At 41.5% G+C, this 14327-nt stretch overlaps 1 protein-coding gene across 9 annotated transcripts in view; it reads right to left on the reverse strand.

Annotated features, from left to right (window-relative positions):
* ASH2L (ASH2 like, histone lysine methyltransferase complex subunit) overlaps window positions 1–12568 on the reverse strand; it is a 29556-nt gene extending 16988 nt beyond the window's left edge. For 3 of the 9 annotated variants that reach the window (XM_059155798.1, XM_059155796.1, XM_059155795.1), the window contains exons 1-8: window positions 12340–12568; window positions 11611–11677; window positions 11356–11507; window positions 7099–7187; window positions 6736–6830; window positions 2855–2950; window positions 2127–2222; window positions 673–748 (exon numbers count right to left, since the gene is read on the reverse strand). In XM_059155798.1, coding sequence (XP_059011781.1) covers window positions 673–748; window positions 2127–2222; window positions 2855–2950; window positions 6736–6830; window positions 7099–7187; window positions 11356–11507; window positions 11611–11677; window positions 12340–12527 — 859 coding nt within the window. In that variant the 5' untranslated portion in view covers window positions 12528–12568. Of the gene's footprint in view, window positions 1–672; window positions 749–2126; window positions 2223–2854; window positions 2951–6735; window positions 6831–7098; window positions 7188–11355; window positions 11508–11610; window positions 11678–12095; window positions 12216–12339 lie in introns of those variants that run through there. The other 6 variants (XM_059155797.1, XM_059155799.1, XM_059155800.1 and 3 more) reach the window with 6 other exon arrangements.
* Window positions 12569–14327: the final 1759 nt, after the last annotated feature.

Consider the following 14327-nt stretch of genomic DNA (forward strand, 5'->3'; position numbering starts at 1 on the left):
AAAAATGGTGTAAAATATAAACAATACACTTAGCTATTTCCAACCCATCTAATATTAGTAACAGGAGACACGATTACATATTTAAGATACTATCACTCCAAAGGACAAGTTAATGACATCACATGTTAGATGAATAGCTCACTACCTCCAGCTACCCCTACTTTCATTGGATTACCATTAGTACTGAAGACCATTAGTGTCATTAGGTGGGTTACTCATAGAAAAACACGTATAGCAGGTGATAAGTACAGATTGCTGTCACGGGACTAAGCTAATGCTTCAGGGCAAGAAAAATTAGAAGACCAGCATAGGAAGTCTGTTAAATTGCAGCTGAATTAAGAGTAGGGGGAGAGAGCGACTCAATCTATAGTAGGTGTTAGTGATGAGGATACAGACATGGAGTCTAAGGTGAACACAGTAAATCTGACCTTAAACCTGTACCTTGTTTTATGCTAAATCTATTTCACTCAAGACCAAACTGTGGTGTAAAGGGACAAAATGTTCTTCACTACCATTTGTCGAATCTTTGGCTAGCTTCCAAAAACTGGGTACTGGACTTTAAAGCTTCTGTAAATATCTAATTGAGAACCAACCCAAAGGATGCCCAATTCTAGGCATATTTGGATTCAACAGCTTACAACTATTTCATCAAGAAGACATTTAAACACTTACCATTTAGATTCCCACTTGTAGACACAGCACTGCTTTGTTTTTGGTTGTCGTAAGCAGGACCAATGTTACTAAGATCCTAGAGGGAAAAATATATTCAATTATAAAGGAAGGCTAGATAATCAACGTACACTGGCAATGCTCAAAAACACCAAGAAATTCTTAAAGAATGTGAATCAAAACTGACAACCGTAAGAAGTCTGAAATTTACACGGTCCCAAACTTGGATGCTTCAGAGATCAACAAGTAACGTGTGTGTGGTGGGCCAAGTGTAAGGATCAAAGTGGTTAAGAACGAATTGGGGGTGGAATGGTGGAGGAGGCAAAGGCACACAGGAGTGCCTAAACCCCATTTTCTCAGCTGCTGTGGGAATTCAGGCCCACTGTAATCAGATCTTCTCATTTTAGAAAAAAAGACAGATATCTGAATTTCTAAAACCAGCACAGTAAGTTAGCAAATGCTTTACTCACCTACCTTAAGAAAACTCTGGCTAACCTGATTGATTGATGAACCGATTTTGCAGAAGGTGACTGACCAAGGTCAAGACTAGCTAAGAATGGAACAAATAAGTAATTGCTGCAACTTCGCAGAAGGGACCAAGAGTAAACAACAGTAACCTCAATAAGGACACCCGTCCAACCCCCCCCCAACCTTATGCTGCCATTTTTTGAGCACATGTCCCATAAAGAGGCTTGATTCCTGAATGCTCACACTCAGAAAGGAAGACATCTCCTTTTGTCCCTATATCCAATCAGCATATTCTATTCAACATACATGCCACCTCATGACATCCTGTCTCCTTATGATTAAATATACCCAAGACCCATCCTTCGAGAAGGCAGATCTGAGAAATTTTCTCCCGTCTCCTTGCTTGGAACCCTGCAATAAAACCCTTTTTCTTTACAAAACTGGCGTCAGTGTTTGCCTTTCTGTGCATCATTGGGCAGTGGACCCTTGTACAGTAACATTTCTATGTGAAACCTTGAATTTTCAATGGTGCAGGTCAAACATTTTAAGGGACAGCTGGAAGATTTGGCCTCCTGACCTACTTGCCATTGAACAGAGTGGAAATTTTCTTTTTCCTCATGTTATGCTAGATACACAACACAAATTCTAATTCACAACAAATTTTTTCTTTATAATAACAAATGTTTTTAAGAGTAAACTTTGAGATGGAAAGAAAATTAGAAACAACTTGGCACAGCCCATTTATAAGGGAGGAAATTAACATTAAAAAAGATAAAAAGAATATGCATAAAGTTGTAACGTGGAGGGGAAGAGCCAGAACTAAAACGCCACACTCCTGGTTTAAGGTGAGGGCTCTTTCTTTTTGCACACAGCAATGACCCTTCATTTGGAGCCCACCATGTTAGAAGTCTTTAATGGCAGTGGCAAACAGACAAATGTTAACAGAACCTAATTCTCTGTCTCCAGATCACAAGGGGAGTACAAAGTACCTGATCCAAAAGTCCAAATTTGGGGTAATCTTCTTCTGGGTCCTTACTCCCGGGATCAGGATGTTCCTTTACTAAAAATACATCTCTTTCTTTACTCTGAAAGGAAGCAGTATTTTAGCATTACTGGAAAATTTTATTCTTCAAAGTAGTACTGAATGGATGATCAACCAGCAACTCCAATTCCTAAGTGTAATCTCCCAAAATGACAGTATTGCTTTTCCCTCTGATTAGAAAATTAATACATGACCATCCAAAAATTCAAACAGAGAAACTTGAAAAAATGAGAGCCAAAGTCCTTCGGAATCCTCACCTATCCCTCCACCTCACAGAGATAAGCACTGTTAACAGCTTGCTGTTGGCTTCTCCCCAGGTGCTCTCTTTAATTCTAAGGACAATAATGTTTAGAACAGTGTTATTTGTTTTTGTTTTTAAAGCAAAGGAAAAAATAGTCTGCAATGTCAATATAAAATTATACTTGCAAAAGTACAATGGACAAAGGTTTCAGTGTCATGTATAAAGCAACCAGGGTGATATTCACTTTAGACACAATTTGTGACGTGTGAAACCTGTTAAAATTTACAATTAGTGATACCTTACTCTCCAAGATTTAAAACTAAGTTGTTCTCATTTTCTTAGTCATCACATTTCAGTGAGACTAAAACAAATTTAATTCTTACAAAGAACACTGACTTTCAAAATGTCGAGTCTAATCATTTTAGTCTACTCACCATTGTCTTAACAATGTTATTTGGCCAAGTCATTTTCCCAGGTCTCTGTCTGGTCGTCATGCACTCCCAGTATTTATCAATAAATGGTATGATATCCTAATTTTTAAAACAGAATATATTAAGATTTCTATAGTTGCTTTCAAAGTTATACTCACAAAAAAGGAAAGAAAACTGCAGCTTTTTCAAAGACCTTGTCAGAATTGAGAGAAAAATCCAATGTTTAGTCTTCTCATGATTAAATAAATACATAATTGCATGCAAACACATAGATTGTGAGGAATTTCCAGAAAGTATATACAAACCTTAACTACATAGGGCTTACAATCCAGTTGGAAGGAAAGATCTACTCCATTCTCTTGGGTGCCATCTGGACAATGATTCCCAAATCATTCTCTCCCCCGAGTTCCTATTCCTACCTGTTTCTGACATCCCTATGTGGCCACCCCACAGGTACTTAAAACTTCTTGTAAAGAAAACTAAACTTTGGCGGGAGCAGGGGGCGCCTCGGTGGCTCAGTTGGTTAAGCATCTGACTCTTGGTTTCAGCTCAGGTCATGATCTCAGGGTCATGAGATCGAGCCTTGCATCTGGCTCCAGAGTGTGGAGGCTGTTTAAGATTCTCTCTCTCTTCCTCTACACTTCACTCCCACCCTCTAAAACAAAACAAAACAAAACAAAAATACTAAACTTTGTATCCTACCTCACAAATCTGCTTTGATTTCTATTCCTTTTCTTTCTTTTTTTTTTTTTTTTAAAGATTTTTTTGTTTATTTGACAGAAATCACAAGTAGGCAGAGAGGCAGGCAGGGGGGGCGGGGAGCAGGCTCCCTGCCAAGCAGAGAGCCCTATGCTGTACTCAATCCTAGGGCCCTGAGATCATGACCTGAGCTGAAGGCAGAGGCTTAACCCACTGAGCCACCCAGGTGCCCCATGCTGATTTCTGTTCTTGCTCTTAATGCTCAGAATCACCTATTACTTAGAATCACAAGCTAGAACCCATGGAGCCATCTTGGATTCTTCTCTTGTGTACGCCTTTCACATTTAAACCAACACCAAATGCCTGTTCAGATTTCAGAAATTTCTCACCAATCTGGCCTCCGTTCTATCCCTGCTGCTTTGATTATCATCCTCACCAGTTCTTGCTGGTGTGACTGAAAAAATATCAGAGCTTGCTCTTCTGACATCAACCTTCCCCTATTCTCATCATTCTCCCAGAGTCCACCAGAGTCAGAGTCTACCACTAATATCCTCCACTAGTCAGTTCCATGAATACCAAATCTTTACCAAAAGAAACCAGGATTGGGGTGCCTGCCTGGCTCGGTTGGTAGTGTGTGTGGCTCTTCAGCTTGTGATTGTAAATTCAAGCCCCATATGTTGGGTGTAGAGATTACTTAAAAATAGTATCTTTAAAATAAATAACCAGTAAAATAAAAGGAACCCAGGTTCAATCAAGGAAAGTCGAAAGGAAGTCTGGAATATTCTGCTGGTCCAGAAAGTAAGGAAGAGTTCAAAAACGGATAGGAACATATCACAAAGTATCAGGAGTCAGCCTAAATGGGGCTACACTGGTCAAATTTGAGCACCATTTATGAGAAATCTAGTAACAGAGTATAAAAATCCACAAATCCACAGGGATACTTTAAAAAAAAAAAAGGTGGACAGAAAGAACTGCAAGAAATAAATGAATAAATGTATTCTTTTTCATAATGATCACTCTATTAACCTGATTCAGGCTAGGATAATAGGTGGTTGCTAAAACCACAGCTTGAAAGGGTTTGAACAAGACGGTAACACAATCTCACTGCATCAACACACAGAATGCTTAGTAATTACAAACAGAAAATGTCCCTTTACAATGGAGAAATCTGGTGATACCTCCTCTCTACCTAAGTAATCAAATTTAGGACTACTTCTAATAAAACAAACTAATATTTTATGCCTCCTGATGTGACACAAGGAAAACTATACACTATCTACATAATATTCTTGCAAAAAATGTTTAACCAGAGGGGCACCTGGGTCGCTCAGTCGATTAGGCATCTGACTCTTAATTTTGGCTTAGGTCATGATCTCAGGGTTGTGAGATCGAGCCCAGCACTGGGCTCGGCACTGGATGTGGAGTCTGCCTGAGATTCTTTCTCTCCTTCTCCCGCTGCCCCTCTCCTCCCCTCCGTCTCTAAAACAAACAAACAAACAAACAAAAAGCTCAACCATGAGGAAACAATCAGATAAATGCATATTGAGGAGCATCATGCCAAACAACCGTCTAGGCTCCTCAAAATTTTCATGTCACAGTGGACCTCGGCGCCTGGCTGGCTCAGGGGGAGGAGCGTGCAACTCTTAATCTCAGGGTCATAAACTGGAGCCCCACATTGGGTGTAGCCACTCTTAAATAAAATATATAAACTTTGTAAATAAGCAAATCAATAAATAACTGTACACCACAGCAGACCAAAAAAACAAAGTAAAATTAATTTGGGAACTGTTTTAAAGACAAAAAAAGACACTACAGGGACACCTGACTGGCTCAGTAGGGAGAGCATGTGATCTCAGGGTTGCTGAGTTCCAGCCCCATGTTGGGCGTGCAGCCCTACTTTAAAAAAAAAAAAAAAGAGAGAGAGTGAGAAAGAGACACATTACAACTAAATGTAATGTGTGATCCATGCCTGGATCCTGGATGGAGGAAAAAGCTATGAGGGATTTAAGAATAGCAGTGAAAAAATAAAATTATATACTTTATTTAAAAAATAAAAACTACATATATTAGACAGTAGTATTACAACAGAATTAAATTTTCTGAGTATGATCACTGTATTGTGGTTATGAGAGAATACTGGGTATAGTGTTCAATGTAGTCTCATATAGCTTAGAGAGAAAACAGAGACACTGGGCAATAAAGCAAATGCCGTAAAGTATAACAACCCGTAAATCTAGGTAAAGAATAAACTATCTGTACTATCTGAATTTTTCTAAATGTTTGAAAATCCTAAATAATAATTTGGGGGAAAAAGTAAGAAAAAACCCAAACTTGATCACAGCACATCTCGAATGCAGGAATAAAAAGAAAGTGAAGGGGCCGTCTGCTGACTACTCCAGCTTGCAGGACTATGTTCTCATTTCTATTCAGGAGAAAATCCCTTGCAGGTCTGATCTCAGCCATACTAGTATCACCAGACACCCCATACCAGTGTCTTTCAAACAGTAGATTGCAATCAATTAACAGGTTATAAAATCAATTCTGTAGGTCAAAACTAGCATGGACTAGAATAGAAAATAACAGTGCAGAGGGAAAAGATTGGAGAGTAAGCACTGTTTGGTGATATTTTTGTTTCAGTTTTAAATGAAAGGTAGGTATAAATGTACACTAGGCACAATGTAAACTCCACTGTTCTAAAATTTACATAATTTTCTTATTTTCTTACCATGACTCACAGTAGGAAAGACTCATGATCACTCACTCTATTAAAATCATCTAATTTTGATTCCTGACTTTGGTAATGTGGTTTGGCAGTTTAATAATGAAGGATAATTCGTTTAAATAAACTCAACCCCTTCCCTCTGACAAAATCTGTAATAGCCATCTACAAAAACAGATAAACTGAGCTGCTGAGAAGGTCCACCTCAAGATCTGATTATTAATTGTTACTTATAAAGCCAACCAAAACTATTTAAGGATTCACCCAACTAATAGCTAAGCAAAGTGACATACTGTGTACATACTAAGAAGTTAGTAAATCACATAAAATATGTAACATATAACCAATGAATCTACCGTCATATATTCATAAAAATTGTGGGGAAAGTACTTATTGTTGAGAAGTATATTTAGAAGTTCCACCGGATTCTTGGGCATAATTGCAATTACATTAATTTCTTCTCTACCTTATCTTTGGAGAACATGGTTTTCGGATGCTCATCCTGTGTTCGGGACTGCCATGTTAGGTTGGCCAAAGCACTAAGGCACATTTCCTTCAAGTCTAGCAAAAACAACAAAAAAAAGTTATCTACAGTATTATATCCCTATTACCAAAAGAAATTCAACTAGGAGGTCCACAAACTAACAATTATAGCAGCAAAAAGTAGAGTCATCATTGATCTGAAATGGACAATAGCCATTATTTGGAGCTAAACCCGAACTTCTACTAGCTACCAGGCAGAGGCTTCCTGATTCTGCTACATCCAAATCCCTTTTCTTTTGCAGCTCATCAGAGGGCAATTTTGCCGCACTCCATAGTTTGTTCTTACTTGCTTGTTTCCGGAGGAAATAGGTATTCCCACTATGATGGCACACATTGCAGTGAAAACTATAGTTGGTCATGAAAGGTAGACAGGATCTGCAGAACAGCCAGATTAAACACATTAGTGAACTTCTCAACACATATTTCCTTTTGAGGAATAAATCAACAGAATCAACAAGGTTTCTCCTCTCCCCACCGTGAAAGTAAGGTAATAACAATATATTAAAACTTAGTAAAACTTAAAAAGGTCATCAAAGCCAAAAGAGGGCTTGTATTTTTACAAATACCTGGATTTTTCTTTTTCTATAGAAAGGTTTTATTTGTCAGAATGATCGAGAGTGTGCACATGCATAAGCACCAGCAGGGGGAGCTGAAGGCCCAGGGAGAAGCAGGCTTCCCGCTGAGCAGGGAGCCCAACATGGGCTTGGACCCAGGACCCTGGGATCATGACCGGAGCTGAAGGCAGATGCTTAACCGACTGAGCCACTCCAGGTGTCCCTACCTGGATTTTTCTGTTACAGAAATTTAATAAGACATTATGTACCATGGCAGATAATTCAGCACCAGGAAGTTTCTCTCTGGGACCTTGTCCAAGCTAGTTTATTATAGAATTTGAGTACCTAAAAAGAGTATGTCAGGGGGCGCCTGGGTGGCTCAGTGGGTTAAAGCCTCTGCCTTCGGCTCAGGCCATGATCCCAGAGTCCTGGGATCGAGCCCCGCATCGGGCTCTCTGCTCCGCAGGGAGCCTGCTTCCTCCTCTCTCTCTCTGCCTGCCTCTCTGCCTGCTTGTGATCTCTGTCTGTCAAATAAATAAATAAAATCTTTAAAAAAAAAAAAAAAAAAGAGTATGTCAGGCCAGTTGTGGAAGAAGACAAAGCAGTCTCTTTAAATATATTTATATCTAAATATTTGTATGTAAATTATATTTAAATATAAACAGCTTTATAAATGTCCATACACAAACTATGTTTAAACACTTAAATATTTACTTAAACTGCCAATAACACCATTGGAAAAGGCAAACAGAAATTATGACAAGATTAATTAAAAATGTAAATAATGGTGGTGCCTGGGTGGCTCAGCTGGTTGGGTGTCCAACTCTCAATTTTGGCTCAAGTCCTGATCTCATGGGGGTCAGGAGCTTGAGCTCTGCATTGGGCTTCACGCAACTGCACAATCTTCTTGAGATTCTGTCCCCCGCCATCCTCTCTCTCAGCCCCTCCCCACTGCTCTCTCCCTACAATAAATACATAAAATCTTTTTTAAAATGTACATCATTATTCAGGAAAACACATAGGTCACAAAACATTACTTGTCTCATCACCAAAAGAATCCCACAGATGATAATTAGTCTTATAAGAGTTTTAAGGATACAGGTAGGAACTTCACATTTAAGAGTTAGAAAACATTTTTGGAGGATATAAGTTACGAACTGGATTTGGGAAGATGAGTCAGTTTTCTTTTCTCTACGTGAACTATGTATAGAGATGACAAAGGGCCAACCAGTGGGCAGAGAGGCAAACTGCTATAAACAAATTTGTCCTAGAGAGGGGATCTGTCAGGGATTTTTTAATAAAAAAAAAAAAAAAAGGTAAGCCTTAAAAGGTAAGGAGTCCAAGGAGTCAGGTAGAGTTGGATTTTTTTCTGTGGGTAATGGGAATTCCTTGAGGGGAAAATGACGTGGTTAAAAATCCAAGTTTCATAACAGGATGGGTCCAAAGGAAGAGATTAGAAAAAGCAAATGTATGTAAGATGCTTTTTTGTCTGTTCCAGCAGAAGGTAAAGAAGGCCTCGGCCTCACCTAGGGTGAAATAAATAAAAACAGAAAGGACAAGCTTGTAAGAGAAAAAACTGGTAAAGCTTGGTGACTAACAGAGCGGGGGTGGTGTGGGTTGTGGAGTGAAAGGAGTTCTTATTACTAAGGGTGCTTTTATCACAAGGATGAAATCTTCTTAAAGGAGAGTTTGGGGACAAGAGAAGACCGTCTGTTTAGAGGCAGAGAGAAAGATGCCAGTGGAGGGGAAGAGTTAAAAAATGGTGGTGCTGGGGCACCTGAGTGGCTCAGTGGGTTAAAGCCTTTGCCTTCGGCTCAGGTCATGATCCCAGGGAGCCTGCTTCCGCACCTCACCCCCCACCCTGCCCTCTGCCTGCCTCTCTGCCTACTTGGTGATCTGTCTGTCAAATAAATAACATTTAAAAAAAAAATGGTGGATGCTGAGGATATAACTGAGGAATCAATGCATTGGAGAAGGAGGAGTGGTGGTGACTGTATCCAATGACTGGAAGTAGAGTACAGGGAGACATTAGTCTTAAAAAGGAGAATGTAACAGAAAAATACAAGACTAGTTCAAGTTGTAAGAGAAGAAATCAAAAGCAGGCTTATAAAAAAAAAAAAGAAAAAGGGTTTATCTTGGACTCAGCTGAAACTTGCTTAAGTTATGCTCAAAGAGAAGCTTCCCGAGTGTGTGTCCATTATTGCCACCATTCAAGAAATTAAGAGACATTATTGTGAATGTAAAATTGAGTTCCCTTGCCTTTACCTTGCTCTTGAAACCTTTCTGTTCAACAGCCCCCTGTGATAAAATCACCTACAGAGAGCAAAGCCTCAAACTAGAGATATGTAGGCAGTCATTATTTAATTCAAATATAATCTGGTGTTTATAGCTGCCTTTTTCCAATCCTGCTAGCTCACTTCCTCCATCTCAGCTGTGAAAGATAATCTGTCCCACCTAATTGGGCTTCAGGTGTAACTTCTCAATTTCAGGTACAAACTGGTTCCTACCAAAACTCCAAACTGTGCTTTGATTCTTCCCTAGAGCACCCCAAGTTCTCTCTCTGGTAAATTTCCTAGGCTTTTTTAAAAAAGATTATTTATTTATTTATTTATTTGACACACAAAGAGAGATCACAAGTAGGCAGAGAGGCAGGCGGCGGTGGGGTGGTGGTGGGGACAGGCTCCTTGCCGAGCAGAGAGCCAGATACGGGACACGATCCCAGGATCCTGAGATCATGACCTGAGCTGAAGGCAGAGGCATAACCCACTAAGCCACCCAGGCGCCCAAATTTCCTAGGCTTTGTCTATCCAAGTAAACTCTTCTTCGCCAAAGGGGCCCAATTTTAGGTCTTGTCTAAATGACAAGCTTAGCTTATGTTGTATATTTTCCCTACAGATCCTTCTACCAAGATCAATTCTTTCCTCCAGATCCTTTAGTATTTTTTTTAAATTTTTTTTATTTATTTGACAGACAGAGACCACAAGTAGGCTGAGAGGCAGGCAGAGAGAGAGAGAGGAGGAAGCAGGCTCCCCGCTGAGCAGAGAGCCCGATGCGGGGCTCGATCCCAGGACCCTGGGATCATGACATGAGCTGAAGGCAGAGGCTTTAACCCACTGAGCCACCCAGGCGCCCCAGTATTTTCTCTTTTTTAAACATTCTATTTTAGATCACCAGTCACATGTTAATTAAACATTAGCATTTCCAAAACCCACTATAAGTTTTTAACTAGAAAACATAAAATAAATTATTAAAGGATGATATTTCTTTGCAAACCCACCCACTGAGGAAGAATTTCAGACTTAATAATGTAGCCTTGAAACAATCTAAATTTACTTGCATAACCTGAACCATAAGGAACAACAGAGAGCCAGCAATACAATTATTTCCATAGACAAAGTCAATATTGAGCACTTGCTGTTGACTTGCTGTTGAGAATAAAGCACAAAGCCTTTTATTCCCAATCAATCATAAAATGATTTTGATTCATTAGAAGAGGAAATTGGAAATATGCTGAGGAGTGAACATCGGATACTTAAAGAGAGTGAGTTAGAAGCCAAAAGGATAAAAAGAATGGCTCAAGCATGAAGAGGCACTGGTCATCTCAAATTTTTGACAACAGACTTTGTCTACCATAGACACCAACCCTTTCCCCAAAATCCATAACACCCAACACAACATTTAAATGATACTGTCCCATATTTATATAGTGCTTCATAATTGCACAGCTTTGTCTCCTAACCAGATTGTAAGCTCCAAACAAGGACAATATCTATCACTGCATCTACTAGGTCTGGGCCCTCAACAGGTAGAAAACACGCTCAGGTTACTAAAACAATTTCTGATTCAAATCCTACTACTCACTGAACAGGGGTTAGAAGACACAGAAAATAACGTGCTTTTATATTTGCTCACAAACTATGATTCAGGTGTTGAACATGCTGAGATTTATTTTACAGGGCGATTCTTACAGATTACCAAAAAATACTCACGAAGTATCTATGCCAAAGGTGTCCGCTGTGAACCATTTTGTACATATCCCACACTGCAGCTCTACCTCCCCCAGCTGTCGGCCATTCTCTTCATCCACCGAGCCCGCCTGGGTATCCATCACCTCTGAAGTATCCCCAGCACCTTCCTGTGTCCACAGAGCAATCAGAAAATCAAGTTAGTTGATCCAATTGTATTTCTGACTCACTTAAAAATGTAAAACCTATTTTGCCTTGCAGACATCCAAAAATACTTACTAGTGTATCTTTTCCATTAGAAGATTCTGTCTCCAAACCACCACCTACATCGACTGAATTTGCATCCCTACGAAATAATGGAAGCATTCAAGTAAGAATTTTCAGGAGAAACAAACCTCAAAACGCGTATTCCCAAAGGTAATGATCCAAGTCTAGCTGAACTTCACACTTCTACAGCTTTTTCAACTAAGCCTGTTCTCAGCCTGGCTGCCCCGGGTTAGGAAGAACACGGCCTAGACAGACGCAGGCCCATGGGGCACAGGGAAGCCTGGTCCGCCCTTACAGGCACAACTACATGGGATGGAACTGGTCCTGGGGAAAGTTCGCAGGGGTGCAGCTCTCCCACTGTTTTCAGAGGAACCGTTACTTCTTCCAGTCCGGCAATGCAAAGTGGTTTTTTCCCTAGGATATTTGAGGGGTTCCTGCTAGAAGACAGAGCTACGAGCCCCCTGTTAGGATGCAAAAGCAGGATAGAGAACAAGAACCTTGACTCTCACAAACCGCGGAAGGTGCTGAAAGGGGCGTAGTTTCAGACCCAGTTCAGAGGGGAGGGCCAAGGGGACGGGCCAAGCAGCGGGCGGGACTACAGTCCTGGAGGGGGCAGGGCGAGCCGTTGGCGGCTGGGCCTAGGTTCGGAGGGGGCGGGCAGGAGGGCTCCTGGGAGCCGCCGGATTCCAAGAGGGGAGGGCCTCCCGCCCTGTGTCTGCCTCGGGCCACAGGATGTCTTACCCGCTTTCTGCCTCTCCAGAACCGGGTTCCGCTACTGGAGCAACAGATGTCACCTCTCCAGCCGGGGCAGTTGCCACCGCTACCACCGGTTTTGTCTCCCCTTCTTCCGCCGCTGTTGCATTTGCGGCCGCTGCTGGGCCGGGTCCTGCATCCACTCCCGGTCCGGGTCCAGTTCCCGCCGCCGCCATCACTGCCGCCTCCCAGAGTTCTCGCGAGAATACTATCTCTGTCTCGCGTGAGTTGCTGCCAGGCTTTCTAATCTTCAAACAGTAAAGGCTCTTGATGGGTCCACCGCTTGTCTGAAGAACGGGCACTCCGGGCCCACTTTAAGGTGGGGCGGGCAGGGGGAGGCGGGCGGGGTCTCGGGGTTGGGATCGCTTGGGGCGGCTCTGGGCTGGTCGGCGGGAAGGCGTAGGAGTGGGTTTCCTCTAGGACTCACTTCATTTCAGGACTGGACGCTGCGTTTTCGTAGCCAGCACTGGAAATCACCGCGCAGACTAGGCGCTTTGAGAGCGCTGGGTACCTACGGACTCTGAAGGTTGTGGTATGCAAACATTCCTCACCATGAAATGTGGGAACCGTCTTCTGCAAACGCTAGCTAGCGCTCAGTGCCCCGCTCCAGACGCAGTTCGCTTAACTGCCCTTGAGATCGGCCACTTCGAGCACGTTTTCAAGTGGCCGTCCAGCCTAGACTGTGAATGCAGAGCCCCCGCTGTACAGGCGAGGAGCGGAGAGGGGATGTGGTTGGAATATCCAGGCGGTAGAGGTAAGCAGCAGTGTGTGTTCTGGAAGCTGCCAGCCGCTTAATAGTGTAAGAGAAGGAAAATGAAGCCCAAATTAGGCAGTCAGGTGCTTAAGGACTTACTGGTTGAAAGATTGGCCTTGGAGAAAGGAACAGGTATCGACCAAAAGGTAAGAACGTGAGGAATCCACAGGAGTATTGGTGGGTGAAATTACTGGAGTAGAATCATTCAGCGCCGTGGTCTTCCAACTCGAGAATACTAACCTCATGAAGTATTCAGGCTAAGACAGTTTTCAGGAAATCAGTGTGTACATCCTGATTTTTACAAAGTTGCCTAAGGACACTCTTTCCTCCCACTTGGCAGAAGAAGGCATACCTGTCTCCAATCCTGAATCATATCTATGATGCACTGCCCCAAGGTGTACAAACCTATGGGACTTCAGACACAAGAACACTTGGAAATATGTAGATATTTGGATTTCGCCATTGGTTCCCAAGTATTTGCTGTCAACAAAACTGAAGGAGGACCTAATTGCATTACCAGCTGATAAGATTATTTTAAAAACTGTTGGTGATAAATGCTAAAAGTAGTGGGTGAAACTTTAAGAAGAAACAATATTTTCACAGACTCAAAGTATTTCCCCCCAAAATATTTAATAGTTATAGTGGTGGTTTTAACATACAGCTAAAAATCTGTGGTACTGCTTCCTCCAGGAGGTAGAGCTTGAATCCCAACTCTTGAGTGTGTGGGCTGGTCTAACTTGCTTCTAAACAATATAATATTTTATTTTATTATTTTTTAAAAGATTTTATTTATTTATTTATTTATTTGACAGGCAAAGATCACAAGTAGACAGAGAGGCAGGCAGAGAGAGAGGAGGAAGCAGAGAGCAAGATGTGGGGCTTGATCCCAGGACCCTGGGATCATGACCTGAGCCGAAGGCAGAGGTTATAACGCACTGAGCCACCCAGGCGCCCCAAGAACAGAATATTTTAAAGGAAGATAGTAATTTTTACAATGGAGAAACTGGCAGACTCCACCTTAGCTAAGTGGTCAAAGTTAACATCCCATTAGTAAATCAAATCATGTGCCCCCTGATATGATGCAGTGAGAAGGACTTCATCTCTGGAATTCTTTCCCCAAAATCTATAATCCTAGTCTAATAAAGAGGAAACAGTCAAATCCAAATTGAGACATTCTAACTGATCAGTACACTTCAAAACTGTCAACATCATGAAAGACAAG

Source organism: Mustela lutreola, chromosome 18 (genome assembly GCF_030435805.1).
Source record: "Mustela lutreola isolate mMusLut2 chromosome 18, mMusLut2.pri, whole genome shotgun sequence".
Taxonomy (NCBI): Eukaryota; Metazoa; Chordata; class Mammalia; order Carnivora; family Mustelidae; genus Mustela; species Mustela lutreola.